The sequence below is a fragment of the Choloepus didactylus genome, chromosome 4 (genome assembly GCF_015220235.1).
Source record: "Choloepus didactylus isolate mChoDid1 chromosome 4, mChoDid1.pri, whole genome shotgun sequence".
In the NCBI taxonomy this organism is placed as follows: domain Eukaryota; kingdom Metazoa; phylum Chordata; class Mammalia; order Pilosa; family Megalonychidae; genus Choloepus; species Choloepus didactylus.
In genome coordinates this window covers 46674378-46691337 of record NC_051310.1, presented here as the reverse complement: position 1 = coordinate 46691337, position 16960 = coordinate 46674378, and the positions used below count along the sequence as shown (strand labels likewise).

General features: G+C 47.3%; 1 protein-coding gene across 7 annotated transcripts in view; it reads right to left on the bottom strand.

Moving 5' to 3' along the window:
• The window catches only part of SPTB (spectrin beta, erythrocytic), a 121712-nt gene that overhangs the window by 62690 nt on the left and 42062 nt on the right, over nt 1–16960 (bottom strand). For all 7 annotated transcript variants that reach the window (XM_037832525.1, XM_037832524.1, XM_037832528.1 and 4 more), the window contains one exon: nt 3864–4062. In XM_037832525.1, the coding sequence (XP_037688453.1) occupies nt 3864–4011 (148 nt within the window). In that variant the 5' untranslated portion in view covers nt 4012–4062. The remainder of the gene's footprint in view (nt 1–3863; nt 4063–16960) is intronic.

Genomic DNA, 16960 nt, shown 5'->3' with positions numbered 1-16960 from the left:
GCCGGGATGGCTCCCCATAGGCAAAGGGGAAGGATGAGAAATGGGGTGTCAGTGACAATGAGGGTGGCTCTAGGGGACACTGGGAGACCTCCTATTGCAACAGGAATTTTGGGCCTTTCACAGCTCCCCTCTCTCTAATCCCTTAAAGCAGGTCCCCAAAGTAGCAAGGTGCCAGAGGCAGTCATCAAGGCAGAGAAGACCCAATCTCATGTTCAGGAAAAAGCTTCAGAGCGACCCACCGCTGAACTTCATGCAGTGCGGCCAGCTCACAGGCTGACATGAAGCAACTAAAATCCACCCAGCCATCTGCGGGGCAAACATTCCTGCTAGGCTCCCAACGCTCCCCTTGGCACTGCCAAGGTCAGACCCACCCCCAAAGGAGGCTTCTGCAGCATTTTCTTAATCCCTCGCTCCCTTTCCTTCCTTCCCTGTAGTCGGGCTAATTCACAGCTTCAAATCTAAAGTCATTCATTCTGAAGAGAGGTCGGGTATTTGTATACCAACATGGCAGTTTCCAGGCAGCATCACCAGATGGCATGCTTATTTGGGCAGGAGGAGGAGCTGGGAATGGTATGAAAAGCAGAATAAGGGTGTTTCTTTTGAGCTGAGAAGAAGTTGACTTAAGAAAAGATCAGGTTGAGTCAACCAAATGCAGGCTTTCTATCCATGGGCCTCTAAGTGGGGAGGCAAAGGACCTGGAGGAGCTGCCATGCCAGGATGAGCATCGAAGGAGGCCCCGTGATCCTTTGGTTTCTCAGGCCTCCCGGGTTGCCTGGCTGGATGGCAGGGACACAGCCAGGACCCCAGGCTGGGTGGCCTTAGGAGAGGTGGATGTGCACAGCATGGGGCCTCACAGCCACGGGCCTTAGGTCTGGGGCGAAGGGGCTTGTGCTCCAAGCACAAGCATTAGCCTAATTTCCCTGGTCCCCGGATTTTTCCTCCATCCTAGGCCTTCCAGGGAAAAGGGGGATAGGGGTTAAGAAGTAAGAAACAGCTCAAGGTAACTGGAACAATGAATGAACTAAAGACAAATGTCCAAAGTTGAGAGAAGATAAAGGTCAGAAAGTATTTACAGGACAATTTTCTAGGTAATAATATCTAACGTTCACCTAGCATTTTATTGCTAATAAAGCGCTTTCACATACCTTATCTGATCTGATCTTTACAACAACTAGCAGTGGTGTTAGAGATGGAACCCGGACTTAAATCCGGGTCTTGTGGCATTTTCTTTCTTGCCTCAGGAACTCCAATTTCAGAAAGAAAATGCCAGGCCCATTTCCCCAACCTTACCACACATAACTACAAAGCAGATTACCACCGTCTTGTAAGACCACATGCCGACACTACATTGCCCTGATACTCTTATGGAGGACGAGGAGTGGCTGTAGCACCTGCTGAAATGATGGTCAGCAAATGTGGCCTCTGCTTCCTGGGGTGACCCTTGGTGGGCCTGTGACTACTCTAAAGCCTTTTTGGAAAGCCTGGTCCCTGCCTGAACCTTTCCAGTAGCCCCAAGGAGGGTACTGAAGAGAAAAATGTCAGAGAGTTGAAACTGGAGAATATGGACACACTCCCCTCCCCTACCTGACCTCCCCACCAGAACGGGTCCATCTGGCCACTCTACTTTGTTTCTTCTCAGAGCTTTAGTTTCCCCTATAGGTTACTCAGGGTGGACACTCAGGAAAGGGAAGTCAGTTAAACTGCTTGGGCTTTTGCTTGTTTTTAAAAATCCTGAATAGACCCCAAACTTACATGTTGACTTGCTGGCCAGACATCCTGAATCAATAAGACGCAGACATGCAACTCTACAGTCTGTGGCTTCCCCTTTCCCTGGGGGAAATTCAGATTCTCTGGTAGATAAGATGCACACTTTTGCTGAATACACCTCAGCAAGACACAGCCGGGGTTGGTGAAGGCTCTTTCCCGATCAGTTTAGGACTGACCATGAAGATTCTCATGCAGATGCCCTCTTACACTTGGCATCTTTAACCCACCCCCACCAATTTCTCAGGCTACTCGCCAGACCTGGCTACTCTACAGGCCGATCAGAGAAACCCCCTGCCTGTCAGACTGTCTGCATCCTTCAGTCCCCAGCTCAAGGGGATTCTCTCTGAATCCCTATCCCCTGATCCTCCCTGCACCACCTCCTTTGCTCTCTCATTGCTATTTAATTTATGCCTTTCCTAAGTCCTTCTCTAATTCTACCTGTGCTAATTAATTGTAAACATAGTTCATTCTCCCTAATAGATTTTAAACTCCTTAGAGACAGATATTAGGTTTAATTCATCTCTGTGGCTCCCCTCTCCACCTTTATGCCTAGCACAGGGGTTTAGTTTTACACACAGTAGGAATACAACAAATAATTGTTAAAATCGGATTTACCTCAGTTTCTTAAAAAGTAGCGAGACACATCCTTGCACAAAAGACAGTCCCATTCCTCACTCCATCCTTTGGCAAACCTTATGAAATATGGTATACCTCTCCCTCCACTGGTGTCACCAGGGTCACGGCAGCCAAATCCAGCCAGCACAGATAGGGATATAAAGAAGGGACAACTGGACTGATAAAGCCAAGTGGTTCCAAGTTTGGTTAAAGAGGTTAAAATTACATAAACAGTAGCAAGGGGTTGGTGCTATTATCTGCCTCCAAGAGAAACTGAGGAAGGAATATGCAGAATAGGGAATGACAAGCGAGTTATCCATAAAGAGCAAGGCCCGAAGTGTGATGACTCAGACACGAGTGGACTCCCTGTCATGACAAGGGACGTGAGACATTGCATTAGCTGGGACGGAGCCCAGACACACTGAAGGTGAAAGGTCATGATGGTCCCAGAGGGGCCCGGGTCCCAACTCATGCCTCAAGGTGAGCAGGGGACCAAGGCACCTGGGAGCACTGTGGAGAGAGGGGAAGTGAGAGGGGAACAGAAAAGGACTACTATAAGCGCTTAGGGATGGGGGTGGGGGGAGCGTCACTCCAGAGGGTGCTTACAGGAAAGGCTGTGCCTCTCTTACCAGATGGAACAATCAATGAGTGAGGGAAACACGTTCGATTTGGGCCAGTGACTGGTGGATAAAATTCAAACTTTCTTTATAGGCCAAGGACCCGGTTAGGATAAGAAAGTAGCTATTCAAGGAGGCAATGGTCACCGAAGCTGGGAAAAAATAGCTCCAGAATCAGATCTCAGCCAGTAGGGGGAGGAGAAGGCATTTCTACTGGAGATAAGATATCTCCCACTTTCCATTCCTCTATCCCTCTCCCTCACTCTCTTACCCATGCGCATGCACACACACGCGTACACACACTTCCTGAAATCCACTATGAACCTGCTAAGTAAAATCTAATTCCAGTTTAAGGATGAGAGGCTTAGTCCAGAAAATCCTCCTTCCTGAGGAAGTGTGGGGAAGATGTCATCTATTCTCAGTTTCATATCAATCACTCTTTTCTTTTGGGATCACAGAGGAGATGACTATAACTCCTCTATCCAGGATCAGGCAAGAAAGCGGGGTGCACGACGAGGCCCCACACACCTCCACCCGCTGCCCAGCCCCCTCAGGCTCTCCTTCGTCCAGACTTCCTCTTACTCCTGACTTGGGCCGCAGGTCAGTTGGGACAGAGGCAGAGGGCAGGGTCCACCTGGCACCAGCCTCGGTCCGTCCTGGGGGAGGCTGGGAGCAGACGCTGCCTGAGCCTGGGCTCCCTCTCGACGGGGCGGGCTTCTCGAAGCCACACAAACGTGCCTGCACCACAGCCCTGCAGGCTCATCCCAGCACACACAGGTTCCCCTGTTGGGGGGCAAACCTTGCTGGGACTGCAAGAAAGGCTCCCCTAGCCCCCATGCCCTGTCCTCGGCCCCCAAGCGGTACCTGCCAAGGCCTTGATCCGAGACCTCTCAAAGAGCCTGGCTGAGCTGTTGTCATTATCCAGCTCGTCGTCCAGGGCCTCCCAGCGGGCATTGCTCCGGCTGTACGGTGGCTGGGTGCCCATGTTTTCAAACTCCGTGGCCGATGTCATGTCAGCAGGCTCTCGGCAGCTCTGCTTGCCTCACTCCTTATGGAAGGGTCCCTGGCGGGGGGGGGGACAGCAACACAGGCAGAGGGTTAGCTCCCCAGCCCCTCGGACTTTGTCTCAGGGGAAACTTATTGGGTGCGTCTGACAGAAGCAGAGCCTGCCAGGAGCAGCACACCGTGTCGTCTGCCTGGGCATGCTTCCTACCCGGGGTCTCAGGGTCGTTTGTCATAAAATATTGCTGCAGTAGCAGCAGCAATAGTACAGCGGCGGTGGCGGCGGGGACGGAGAGCTGAAGGCAGCAAGGGTCAGGACAGCCAGCAGGTGGAGACATCAGTTGCTTCTTCCAAACCCGCCAGCGGGAGCTCCGAGAGGGGCAGCTCCCCTGGGAGCCCGAGGCCAGTGGGAGCTGTGGTGGGAGGGACTGGAGCCAGGACCCTCCCTATGGGGGTGGGTGGGGGGACGAGGGGAAAGTAAGGAGAGGGGAGAAGCTGGAAGTCAGCTGAGCACGACTCCAACATGAATCAGAGGAGAGAGATGCATGTGAGCTTAAAGCTGCCACCGATGCTACCAGCCCCCAGCAGCTGCACCCCGGGAAATTCACTCCTCACAGAGGTTGCCCAAGAACCCTCTGAGTCCTTTCCCGGCAGCAAATATTCAGAAAGCCAAGGTCTTGTCTTTGTTTTTTTCTGAAGTGCAGCGAGGTGCTCAGACAAGGTCTCCCATTGACTCCCAGGACAGACAGAGGAGTCCAAAGTGGCCAGTTGTCTCATCCAGGCCACCAACATGCTACTGCTGAGGGGGTGGGGTAAGGGCATCCCACAGACAATGGAGCTATGTGTCAGGTATCTATGCAATGACACAGACTTCAGGAGCTCAGGCTCTGTACTCAGGCAGTCATTTATCACTTTTGCTCATTCATTCATTCATTCATTCATTCATGATTAATTCAAATATGTATCAAGCTCCAACTGGCTGGCACTGTCCTAGGAAATTATAAGTAAGATAGGAAGGGCCCTCCTGTCCTCATGGAGCTTATATTCTGGCAGGAGAGACAGACAATTTAACAAGCATTATGATAAGGGGTGATATATGCCACCACTAGGAAAGAGCAAGCTAAGATGGGGCTAGGGTGTCAGGGGAAGAGATGTTTAAGCTGATAGATGAAGGAAGATTGGAAGCACCCTGTGAAGGGACAGATGCAAAGGGACAAGAGTTCAAAGAAAGGGAATAAAAAGTAGGTGCAAAGTTCTGAAGCTGAGAAAGAATATGATGAGATCCAGCAACCTTAAGAAGAACAAGGTGACTGGAGGGTGTGGTGGAGTCAGGGGAGTAAAGGTTGGCAGGAGGTTGAAGAGGCCAGGGGAGGGCCTTGTATGCTTTGGGCCTTTGGAAAATGATGAGCTTTTTTTAAGCTTTAATATCACTCTCTGTACCTACCACTGAGCCACCTCTGGGGAGCTTCAAGGACTCCAAGACAGTCTGTAAGACAGAACAGGGAGCCCAGAGCCCTCACATCTGCAAGAGCAAAGTGGGGGTGGGGATGCTGCAAGGCAGACAATTGGCAAAAGTCTTGACAACTAGTGAGCTGTGAGGTAAACTGCCCCCTCTATGTGCACACACAACTCACATGCAACATTCTTGCACACACATGCACTCCAACACATTCATACGCACCCTCCCCCCCATAGACACACATGCACCAGGGCACACAAGTACTTTAAGAAGAAACGAAGCAAGTTCACCAATCCAAGAGCAATTGCACTTTAGACTAATTTCTCCCATCTGGTTAATCAATCCCACCACATCTCTCTGAGGTAAGAAAGGAGCCAGAATTACACCCCACCCCACCCTTACTTGCACAAGGGAGGAAACCAAAGTCTAATACAGGATGAGGCCTTCCCAAAGACATCTAGGGAATTATCACTGCCAATGGGACCAAAGGCCAAACTGTCGCCCTTGAAGAGACAGATTTTAGGGAGGCAGGTGGAGAAAATATGGTTCATGGGGCCAGAGGGCATTCCCCAGCTGCCCGGGCTTTGCAAAGATGGTTGTCATTCAGGGGGATATGGACAGTCTGTCCTCTTCCATAAATGGACATGCTACTTCTAGGGCTGAGGCTCTCCCTCCACTGGCTGGGCACAGGTAGCTGGCAAGGACTCCCCACCACCCATGCCTTTCCCCTCCTTCCCTTAAGGGGAACTACCACTCACTCCGGGAGAGATTGACAGGCTGATCACCTCCCGCGGCAGCAGAGCCTGTGCAGCCTGCCCTGAGAAGGGCGACGCTGCCAGACGCGGGAGGTAACCGGACCCTGGCTTTCCCTCCAAGTCCTGGGCTATTTTTAAGAGTGGCCGAGGGAGGCCCGGGCTGCGGGGCCAGGGGAGTGAGGTTACCTTTGCCGTGGCTCCGTAAATAAGTCTGCCCGAGCCGAGGCAGGCAGACCGGCAGGCCCTGCGCTCAAGACAAGATTGATGGCTCCGGGTGCAGACGAGCCGCGGCTCTACAGCAGGTCATCCCGCTTAAAAAACGCCATCCCTCCCGCGACCGCAGCTCAGAGACCGCAGCAGCCAGGCGGCTCTGCCGGGAACGTGAAAGACACACATCTGTGTCTAAATACACAACTCTAGTGTTTTTAGAAGGCCCTTGTCTCTGAAAACAAACACCAAGGAGAGAAGATTCAGAAACTAAATTGAGGGCTGCTTCCTCCTGCTCCCCAGTGGGCCCCTGATGGCTTTCCTTGTGCTCAGCAGCAAGGAAGCTCTTAGAGAATCAGGCATGAAAGGCAGAAGAGAAGAAAATAAGAAAACAGAAGAATGACAAATGATGATTTCAAAGAAAAAAAGACATGCCTCATACCAAATTTACCCTACTGTTTTCCTAGTGTCACCCATCTCTATTTCCATTACTATCATAATGGTCTTTCAAAGGCCTGGCTATGAAGAAACCACCATGACTAAAAGGAATAGCATATTTTGGGGGCTCATGGTGGGGAGGGGGGGCTCATGAAAATGATAATTTAGTTGATACCTGAAGAGAACTTGGTGATGGGATGATCTGGTCACATTTAAAAGATATGTCATCCATGCTCTCGAGTCACGCTCCACGGGTCATGGAGGACTGGAAGTACATCAGCTAAGAAAAGACCCTAAACTTCCGCCTCATTCCCCAGCCAGCAAAACCATCCTGGGAAAAAGGCATAAGAAGTAGTTCTCGTCCACCCCCTCATCAAAGCTCTAATCTCCCTATCACCCAATTCACCCTCAGGGCTACAAAGCAGTTCTTCTCTTAACCAACCAGGCCCTTGTCAAAGTGGAGGTGGGTCTTCCCTCCTCTGGGTGACTCTGTGCCCAGGAAAGTTCACCTTCACCATCCATCCACCTGCCTGTCTACCAGCTGGGCAGGCCCATCTCCAAATATCCAGTCCACGAGTCTGAGTTTCTCCCTCACGCTCATCCAAAGAGCTCCGGTCACTCCCTGAGCCCCGGTTATGTTTTGAATAGATTGGGTCCCTAGAAAACTTGCCCATAGCTCAGTACTGAAAAGCTCATCTGACCCCACAGAACACTTACTCTCAGAAGGAACTCTGGCTTGGAAAATGGATTTCACAATATCACTGATGCAACCCACAGCTCCACCCTTCATCTGTGTGCCCAGAAACCCATCCGCTTCTGAGATCAGGTATTAGCCTTGGAATTTCAATCTCATGTGCTATGTCCAGTTAATCCCTGTGGCAGTTAGGGGCTGAGGAAGTGGCGGCAGCAGCCGCTCCTCTCCTATCTACAGGGCACTGCTGGAGCCCTAGCTAGGACTCCCACCAGCCCTCCCCACACACTTCCTCCCCATGGTGCCATGGTGGGTGAGGAAGAGCTGGCCCAAGCAGAAGAGGATACTCTTTCCTTCTGCCCCACACCCATCTAAACTAGAAAACAGCATCCTCTTCCCCAGACCACCCAAATGTGAAGAAGCAGCAAAGCACAGAGATCTACTTCAGAAGTGGGAAGTGGGGAAAAATAAAGGGTGATGCTATCCTTTTCCTTAGTAGGACCACAGGTATAGGCTGTTGCAGTGTCTTGGACACTGTCTTCCTTAAACAGAGAACTCAGACCCACTACATTTTTATTTCCTCTCTAGCTATAAGGTTTGAGCCCTCACCTGTTTTCTATTTTGTACTACCCTTTTATGCTACCCCAAACCTCCTTTTAACATATTTTGGCATTATGGCAGTCCAGGTCGGGAGAGTAACTCCTGAAGCTCCCCTGATAACTTCTCTGCCAATGTATTTAATAAAAGGGGAACATCTCTCACTCCCTGTGATCATAATCTTATTGCATATTCACAGACACCTTAAAGAATAATCAAATACATAAATACACATATACATATACACCCGCACTCACTAAAACAGAATGAGAACCAAAGTGATGCCCAGTGCAGATTACGCTAAATCTATCTTCAGCCCTAAATTCCTCCTCACTCTCTAGCTCTAGTCTGGCACCTCCATCTGGCTACCAGACATCTGTACCTAGAAATTACAGCTCAGTCTCGATATGGCTAAGACAAAGCACATGGTTCCCCTGACCAGAGAACCAGGTGGGGAGGGCTGTCAGGACCATGCAGTACTGGTGAGGCCCAGTTACACATGCCACCTGTGGATAACCCTGCCACCAGGTGGACACCACCAACAGTGCCTGAATGAACTCACTTCCCCTCCCTATGGCACACTCTGCTTTTCTACACTGTGCAATTCCCATCCTGACCTGGCCTGGATTCTACTCTGTCAGCATTAGGGAATGGTTTGGGGCTCTTAGATTTTTATCTGTAGTTGCCACACTCAAGGATCCCCGTGCATCTGCGATATCCTGGTCATCCTAGTCCACTGGTGTTCGGTGAGGCCTTGCCCAGACCCTTCTGCTCCCATTTCCATCACCAGGCAGGAACTTCAGGCCAAGTCACAGCCTGTCCACCCTCATCATGGAAAAAATCTCCTACTAAAAACTGGCTCCAGTTATGTTGCAGCTGCTGGAATGTGGGTGGGGGTGGGGTGGGATCGTGGCTCTGAAAGGTCTTAAGGGATTTGGTTGGGGAACAGGTGCTGCTCAGCTCTGATTCAGGGATTGCCCCATCAGCCCTCTATCTTAATAACAGCCTCCATCAGCACCCCACGTCCTGCACAGAGACAAATGTCCACTGGGAATGACTAAAGGAAAGAGGGGAGATAATACTCTTAATATACCTGCTATTTCAAAGATTATCTTCTATTGTGATTCTTGGGCTCAACATTTACATTTACAAAAAGTTATTACTACCCAATCCTACCTCTTCTCATCTCTCCCAACTCACTCACTTTCAAGACAGCCATTGACCTTCTCTCCTAGGATAAGCAATATCCAATGTAGTAGATGGAAAAGAATGCCCAAATTCTCTTCTTCCATAAGGGCTTTTCCATAGTGACCTCTATCTTCTCTGATCAAAATTGTCTGGGGAGGTTATGAGGCCTGAACATTAGAGGTGGTTGTGCACAGGTTGAACTAACTGATTCAAAACAATCACGGAGATGCTATTTCTAATGAAACAATGGATTTAGGAAAAGATTGTCAAAATATAAAACCATTAGATAACAGGTTGATTGGGAACTTTACAAGGGAGGGATCTCAATTCATGATGAATCTTAGCATCACTAAGAAACAGGATAACCAGACATTGTGTGCCTCCTGAAATGATGCAATATGGAGAACACGGCACCACCTATGACGTTCTTGCTAAAAACTGAACTCAATCTAGTCTTTAGGGCTAACTTCCAGTTTACAGGAGTTATAGGAGATTGAGATGTGTTAAATGACAACATGAGGAAGCAAAGAGACCAACCCAGACAACTGCCTCAGTGTCTTCAAAAGTTAATGGCATTCCCCTACATGGGACCTGACTCCCAGGGGTATAAATCTCCCTGGCAACATGGGATATGACTCCCGGGGATGAATCTAGACCCAGCATCATGGGATTGGGAACATCTTCTTGACCAAAAGAGGGATGCGAGATGAAACGAAGTGAAGCTTTGGTAGCTGAGAGATTTCAAATGGAGTCGAGAGGTCACTCTGGTGGACATTCTTATGCACTATATAGATAACACTTTTTAGGTTTTAATGTATTGGAATAGCTAGAAGTAAACACCCTGAAACTACTAAACTGCAACCCAGTAGCCTTGACTCTTGAAGACAATTGTTATAACAATGTAGCTTACAAGGGGTGACTAGAGGAAGGGGTTGCAACAGAAAAGATGGCATTTAACAGAGGATTATGAATACTGAATATCTATAGAATTTTCTTCTTCTTAGTTGCTAGGGTATTAGAATAGGTAGAAGGAAAGAATTGAAAAGGTGGAACAGTAACACAAAGCACTCTTTGAAATCTGTTCTGTAGCTACTTGTCAAATTGTAATTTGAAAGTTTTCACCTTTTTGTATATATATTATACTTCATAAAAAGGAAATAACTAAAACTATGGTACTATAACTCATAACATTTTTGGAAATTTCCTATATACCTACTTGTTAAAGCATACTTTGAAAGATATTACCTTTTTGCATGTATGTTATATTTCACAATAAGGAAATAACTGAGACTGTGGAACTGTAACCGATAACATTCTTTGAAATTTGCTCTCCAACTACTTGTTAAATTGCACTAAGAAAGTTAATGCTTTTATGTATATATGTTATATTCTACAATAAAAAATACGATTAATAAAAAAAAAGTTAATGGCATTAAAACAAACAAACAAAAAGAGGCCGAGAGGGTGGACTGTTGTAGATTAAAAGAGACTTAGGAGACATAATAACCAAATGTAATGTGTACCTTGTTTAGATCCTGAATCAAATAAACAACTGCAAAAACACATTGTTGAGACAATCAGGATATATGAATTATAGACTCAAAATTAGATGATAACCAGGAATTATAGTCAGTTGTGCTAAAGGTGATAATTACATTGTGGTTGTATAAGAAAAGGAACATATTTTTTAGAGATTCTGAAGAATGTAGGGGGTGAATGACATGATGTCGGGGATTTGCTTAAATATGTTCAGAGTCGCCAGCGAAATATAGAGCAGATGAAGCAAGTGGGAACCCCCTAGTAACTACTGATTTGGGGTGATCCACATATGGGGGGTTCATGATCTTATTCTCCCCACATTTGTATATATTTGAAAATCTGTATAGCAAACCTTAGAAAATTTAAATTTAATAATAAATTAAATTAATTTTATAAAAAAACAGCCATATCCCCTATGCACAATCGAAACTTAGAATAAAAGTCTTTCTATTACTGTGGCCCTAATGTCCTGCATGGTCTGGGTTCTGCTGCTCTCCAAACTCTCCAGATTTATCTCCTCTCACTCACTACCTGCAATCTGCAAGCCTTCTTTCAAGTTCATCAAACCTGCCTTTTCCTCCTCAGCTCAGGTTCCTATGCACGCTGTGCCCTCTGCCTGGGACACTTCCTGGAAGACCTTGGCATGTCTGGCTCCTTCTCATTTCCCAGGTCTCATAAGCCCATCCTGACCACCCTTTTTAAGGCGGATTCTCCCAGCCTTTGTTATCCTCAGTCTCAGCACTTGCTAATTTATAGCACTTAGCCTATTTATAATTTTATGGTAATTGTAATTATACATACATCGGGTTTGTTGTTTTTTTGGGGGGCGAGGGGGCCTCTCTCTACCTGTCTGTAAGTTCCTTGCAGGCAGCAGCCATGCCCGTCTTACTCATCATTGTATTCCAGTGCCTAGTCTTGTGCCTAGGACATAGTAGGTGCTCAATAAATATTATCATTCTCCTGGAGACCTAAGTTCAAGCCTTGGAGCCTCTTTGAACCCCACTATCACCCATCTCCCTCAATCCATGCACTCATTCACTTATTTTTTCCACTTAAATGTAATCACCAAGGCAAGTCGATTATGCCTCGGTAATGCCTCTTTCATTTGTCATTCCTTTATGCTCCAAAGCTTCCACGTCTCTTCAGGCCCTCCTTCCACATCCCACTTGGACTTGGGTAATGGTCTGTCTGTATGTGTGTTCAGCCTCTTCAGGCTTTCCTGCATGACCCTTCTCATAATGGCATACCCCTACTCCAAAAGTGGTCAAGCTCTTTCTATTGCCACAGTCTGGAATTCGAAGTTCTACACCATTCAGTGCTGAGCTCACACTCTTCCTTATGCTAACTCTACTCCAATCAGGAGGGCCCACATGCCCCCCACCATTGTGGCATGTGTTGCTACAACCCTACATGCTACATCTCTCCCCTCCCCCACAATTTATAACAAATACAATTTTCAGTCATTTAGAAACACAATATATAAAGAGAGAACATTTTCTGAGAATCTGAGTGAGGTCAACTTTCTCCTCTCCAGCCCCAGAGACCCTCCGCTGTCTCTCTGCCCAAGTGGAGGGGAGAGTCAAGAGGGGCCCCAGGGATAGCCAGTGATGACTTGGCACACACTCTTCCCCCTTAATCCCCCTCCTTCCCTCAGTCTCACTGCCATTGCCAGGGGAGGCCCAGACCTCACCATCCTTCCTTCTGCCCATCCCTCAAATCCTGGGAGGAAGATGAACTTTTAACTTTCTCCCTCCCATCTTCATTTTAACATGCTCAAGTTTTCCCCATCTCAAATAAAATAAACTCTTTCTTGTCACCCTCTCTCCTCCCTTTCAAGGCCAAACTTCTTGACAAATTTGTCAGTTATTGTGCCAGTTTGGATATATTATATCCCCCTGTGCCAGTTTGAGTGTATTGTGTCCCCCAAATGCCATTATCTTTGTGGTCTTGTGTGGGGCAGAAGTTTTTGGTGCTGGTTGGATTTGCTTGGAGTGTGCCCCACCCAGCTGTGGGAGATAATTTTGATGGAGATGTTCCCATGGAGGTGTGGCCCCACCCATTCGGGGTGGGCCTTGATTGGTGGAGCTATATAAATGAGCTGACTCAAAGAGAGAAAAGAGAGTGCAGCTGGGAGTGATGTTTTGAAGAGAAGCAAGCTTGCTAGAAAGGAACGTCCTGGGAGAAAGCCGATTTGAGGCCAGAGCTTTGGAGCAGACGCCAGCTGCCTTCCTAGCTAACAGAGGTTTTCCGGACACCACTGGTCGTCCTCCGGTGAAGGTACCCGATTGCTGAGGTGTTACCTTGGATGCTTTGTGGCCTTAAGACTGTAACTGTGTAGTGAAATAAACCCCCGTTTTATAAAAGCCTGTCCATCTCTGGTGTTTTGCATTCTGCGGCATTACCAAACTAGAACAGATTTTGGTACCAGGAGTGGGGTGCTTTTGCTGCTGAGTCTGCAAATACCAAACATGTTAGAATGGCTTTTTAAGTGGATAAGGGGAAGACTCTGGAAGAATTGTGAGGAGCTTGATAGAAAAGGACAAAACTGCTTTAAAGAGACTGTTTGTGGAAATGTGGACTCTAAAGATACTTCTGATGAGGACGTGAACAGAAATGATGAATGTGTCGTAAACTGGAAGAAAGGCGATCCTTGTTTTAAAGTGGCAGAGAATTTGGCAAAATTGAGTCCTGGTGTCAGATGGAAGGAAGAATCTGGAAGCAACAACCTGGAATACTTAGCTGAGAAGATCTCCAGACTACGTGTGGAGGACATATCCTGGCTTCTCCTTGCAGCTTATAGTAAAATGCGAGCAGAGAGAGATAAACTTAGAACTAAACTCTTGGGTTCAAAGAAACCAGAAGTTGATGGCTTGGAAAATTACAGGCTTCCAGGGGGTGGAATCCCAGAAGCTACAGCCCAACATGAGGATGTAACTAAACATGGAACCCAGCCGCCATTTCAGTACAAGCCAAGATTGGAAAAGGAGTTAAGCAGAAAGGATTTGTGGAAAGTCCTATTGTCTGATGGCTTTGACCCCTGCATGCTTCATGCAAAGCCAACAGAATTTTTGCGAGATCTTTATAGATGGAGCCATTGCCGGTCTGGACTGGAGGAGACAGACAAGGAAAAAATTAAAGGAAAAATCTCTTCAAAGACAGAGCCATGGAGGTTGAGGTCTGGAGTCAGGAGGTCTCGGGCTGGGAGAGCAGAGCAGCCCACATGCATGGAAAGGGTGAGTTTGCCCTGGAGGTCGAGGGCGGGCTTTCCGCCTCGATGCTCTGGAAGAGTTTTGCCACCTCAGGTCCTAAAGAGGGTGGAGCACATTTCCAGGGAATTGAGGAGAGCCTGGCTGCCACCACACTGTTCTGAAGGGGTTGAGCGTGTGCCCCAGAGATGGAAGGGAATCCGGGAGCTGCCCTGAGATTTGAGGAGGGTGGAGCCGAGAAGGTGGTCTCCCCAATGTGTGGAAGTGTTGGAGCACTCACCCAAGCGTTTGGAGGGGAAAGGGCTGCCGAAAAGGCCCTTAGGAAGGGTTAGACTCCCGCTCTCTCAAGCCCCAAGGATGCAACATTGTTCTGTAAATGACTCTCAGACTTTGAAATCTAATGGACTTTGTCCTGTGGGTTTTAGGAACTGTTTTGCTCCTGTTAACCCTGTTTTCCTTACTGCTTCTCCTTATGGCAATGGAAATGTTTATCCTATGAATGTCCCTCCTTTGTATATTGGAAGCATATAACTTGTTCTAAGTTCACAAATCCACAGCTAGAGGGGAATTATGCCTTAGGACTGACCACGCCTAAATTGATTTTGATGGGATTTTGTACTTAACTTTTGTTACTGAAATGATTTGAGTTTTTGTGGTATTGTGATGGAATGAATGTATTTTGTATATGGAAAGAAAATGTCATTTTGGGTTCCAGGGGGTGGAATGTGCCGGTTTGAGTGTATTGTGTCCCCCAAATGCCATTATCTTTGTGGTCTTGTGTGGGGCAGAAGTTTTTGGTGCTGGTTGGATTTGCTTGGAGTGTGCCCCACCCAGCTGTGGGAGATAATTTTGATGGAGATGTTCCCATGGAGGTGTGGCCCCACCCATTTGGGGTGGGCCTTGATTGGTGGAGCTATATAAATGAGCTGACTCAAAGAGAGAAAAGAGAGTGCAGCTGGGAGTGATGTTTTGAAGAGAAGCAAGCTTGCTAGAAAGGAACGTCCTGGGAGAAAGCCGATTTGAGGCCGGAGCTTTGGAGCAGACGCCAGCTGCCTTCCTAGCTAACAGAGGTTTTCCGGACACCACTGGTCGTCCTCCGGTGAAGGTACCCGATTGCTGAGGTGTTACCTTGGATGCTTTGTGGCCTTAAGACTGTAACTGTGTAGTGAAATAAACCCCCGTTTTATAAAAGCCTGTCCATCTCTGGTGTTTTGCATTCTGCAGCATTACCAAACTAGAACACCCCCCAAAAAAGAATGATGATCTTTTAACCCAATCTGTTTGGGTGGAAACTTTTGATTGTTTCCATGGAGATGTGATTCACCCAATCGTAGGTAATACCTTTGATTAGATTATTTCCATGGAGGTGTTACCCTGCCCATTCAGTGTGGGTCTTAATTAAATCACTGGGGTCCTATAAGAGCTCACAGACAGAAGGAGCTCAGTGCTGCAGCTGAGAGAGACTTTTGGAGAGACGCTTAACTGATGCTTAGAGATGTTTGAAGACACCAGCCCAGAGTTTGCTCAGGAGAAGCTAAGAGAGACAAGCCCAGAGACATCTTGGAGAATGCCATTTTGAAACACAACCTGGGAGAAAAGGAAGAAGACACCAGCTACATGCCTTCCCAGCCAACAGAGTTGTTCCAGACGCCATCAGCCATTCTTCAGTGAAGGTACCCTATGGTTGATGCCTTAGTTTGGACAATTTTATGGCCTTAGGACTGTAACTTTGTAACCATATAAAGCTCCCTTTATAAAAGCCAATCCATTTCCAGTATTTTGCATAATGGCAGCTCTAGCAAACTGGAACAGATTTGAATAGGCAATTCACAGAAGAGGAAGCCTAAAAGGCTAAAACCCTATGACGAGACACTCAAACTCATTAATTACCTGAGAAATGCAGACTAAAACAAGGATACGCCACGGGCAAAAGTCAGCCAGCTAGATAAAGGCAATGATGGGGATTACAAGATAGTGATGTGCAATGTGGAAACCCTAGTGCCCTGCTGGGCGGTAGTGATGGACAGGTCCAGTCATTCCAGAGGGCAGTCTGCCAGTACACAGGCAAATTGAGCATCTGTATCTCCACTCCTGGGTAAAAACACCAAAGAAATGCTCACACAGGTCTATAAGGGGGCAAACACAAGGATGTTTATTGCAGTTTGGTTGCAGTGGCAGGGAGGTAGAATTAACCTGTGTGTCCATAAGTGGGGAAGGACAGGTAAAATGTGGTGGATGTACACACATGGAGTACACATGGCAGCATTACAAGATCTTAAAAAAATAGTGCTGGATAAAATAAACAAACAGAATAGGATCTTTGACATACCATTTACATAATACATGTATATAAAACAATTTGCATTTTATAAGCACACCATCAAACAAAAGGAAAACCCTTAAACACAAAAATGGTGGCCTCTCGGTGGAGGGAGGGGAACGGAAAAGGAAAATGGGGATAAAAGGAAATCAATCAACCAACCAACCAGGAGAGGGGCCTTGCCTGGACAATAGTGATGACAAACTGATGATCTGAGTTGATGACCTAAGCCCCTTGTACATAAGGTAAAAATATAGACAGTGTGTGTATTTAAATTCATGGTAGCATCCTCATCTCCATACCCAATACCTCCACAATCCACTGAAATCTGGCTTCCCCCATCCCTTCATAAAACTGTTTGTGTCACTGACACCTTCAGTTCTATTGCTTAAAACAATAGGTGCTTTTCAGGTCTTATCTTGACTTCACAGTGGCATTAGGCTCTATTGGCCATTCCAAAATTTGCTGAAATCACTTCCTATGTCTTCCAGGACACACTTCTTGTCCTCTTCTTAACTCTCTTACTCTTTCTCCTTGGCCTGCTTTGTGGGCTACCTGT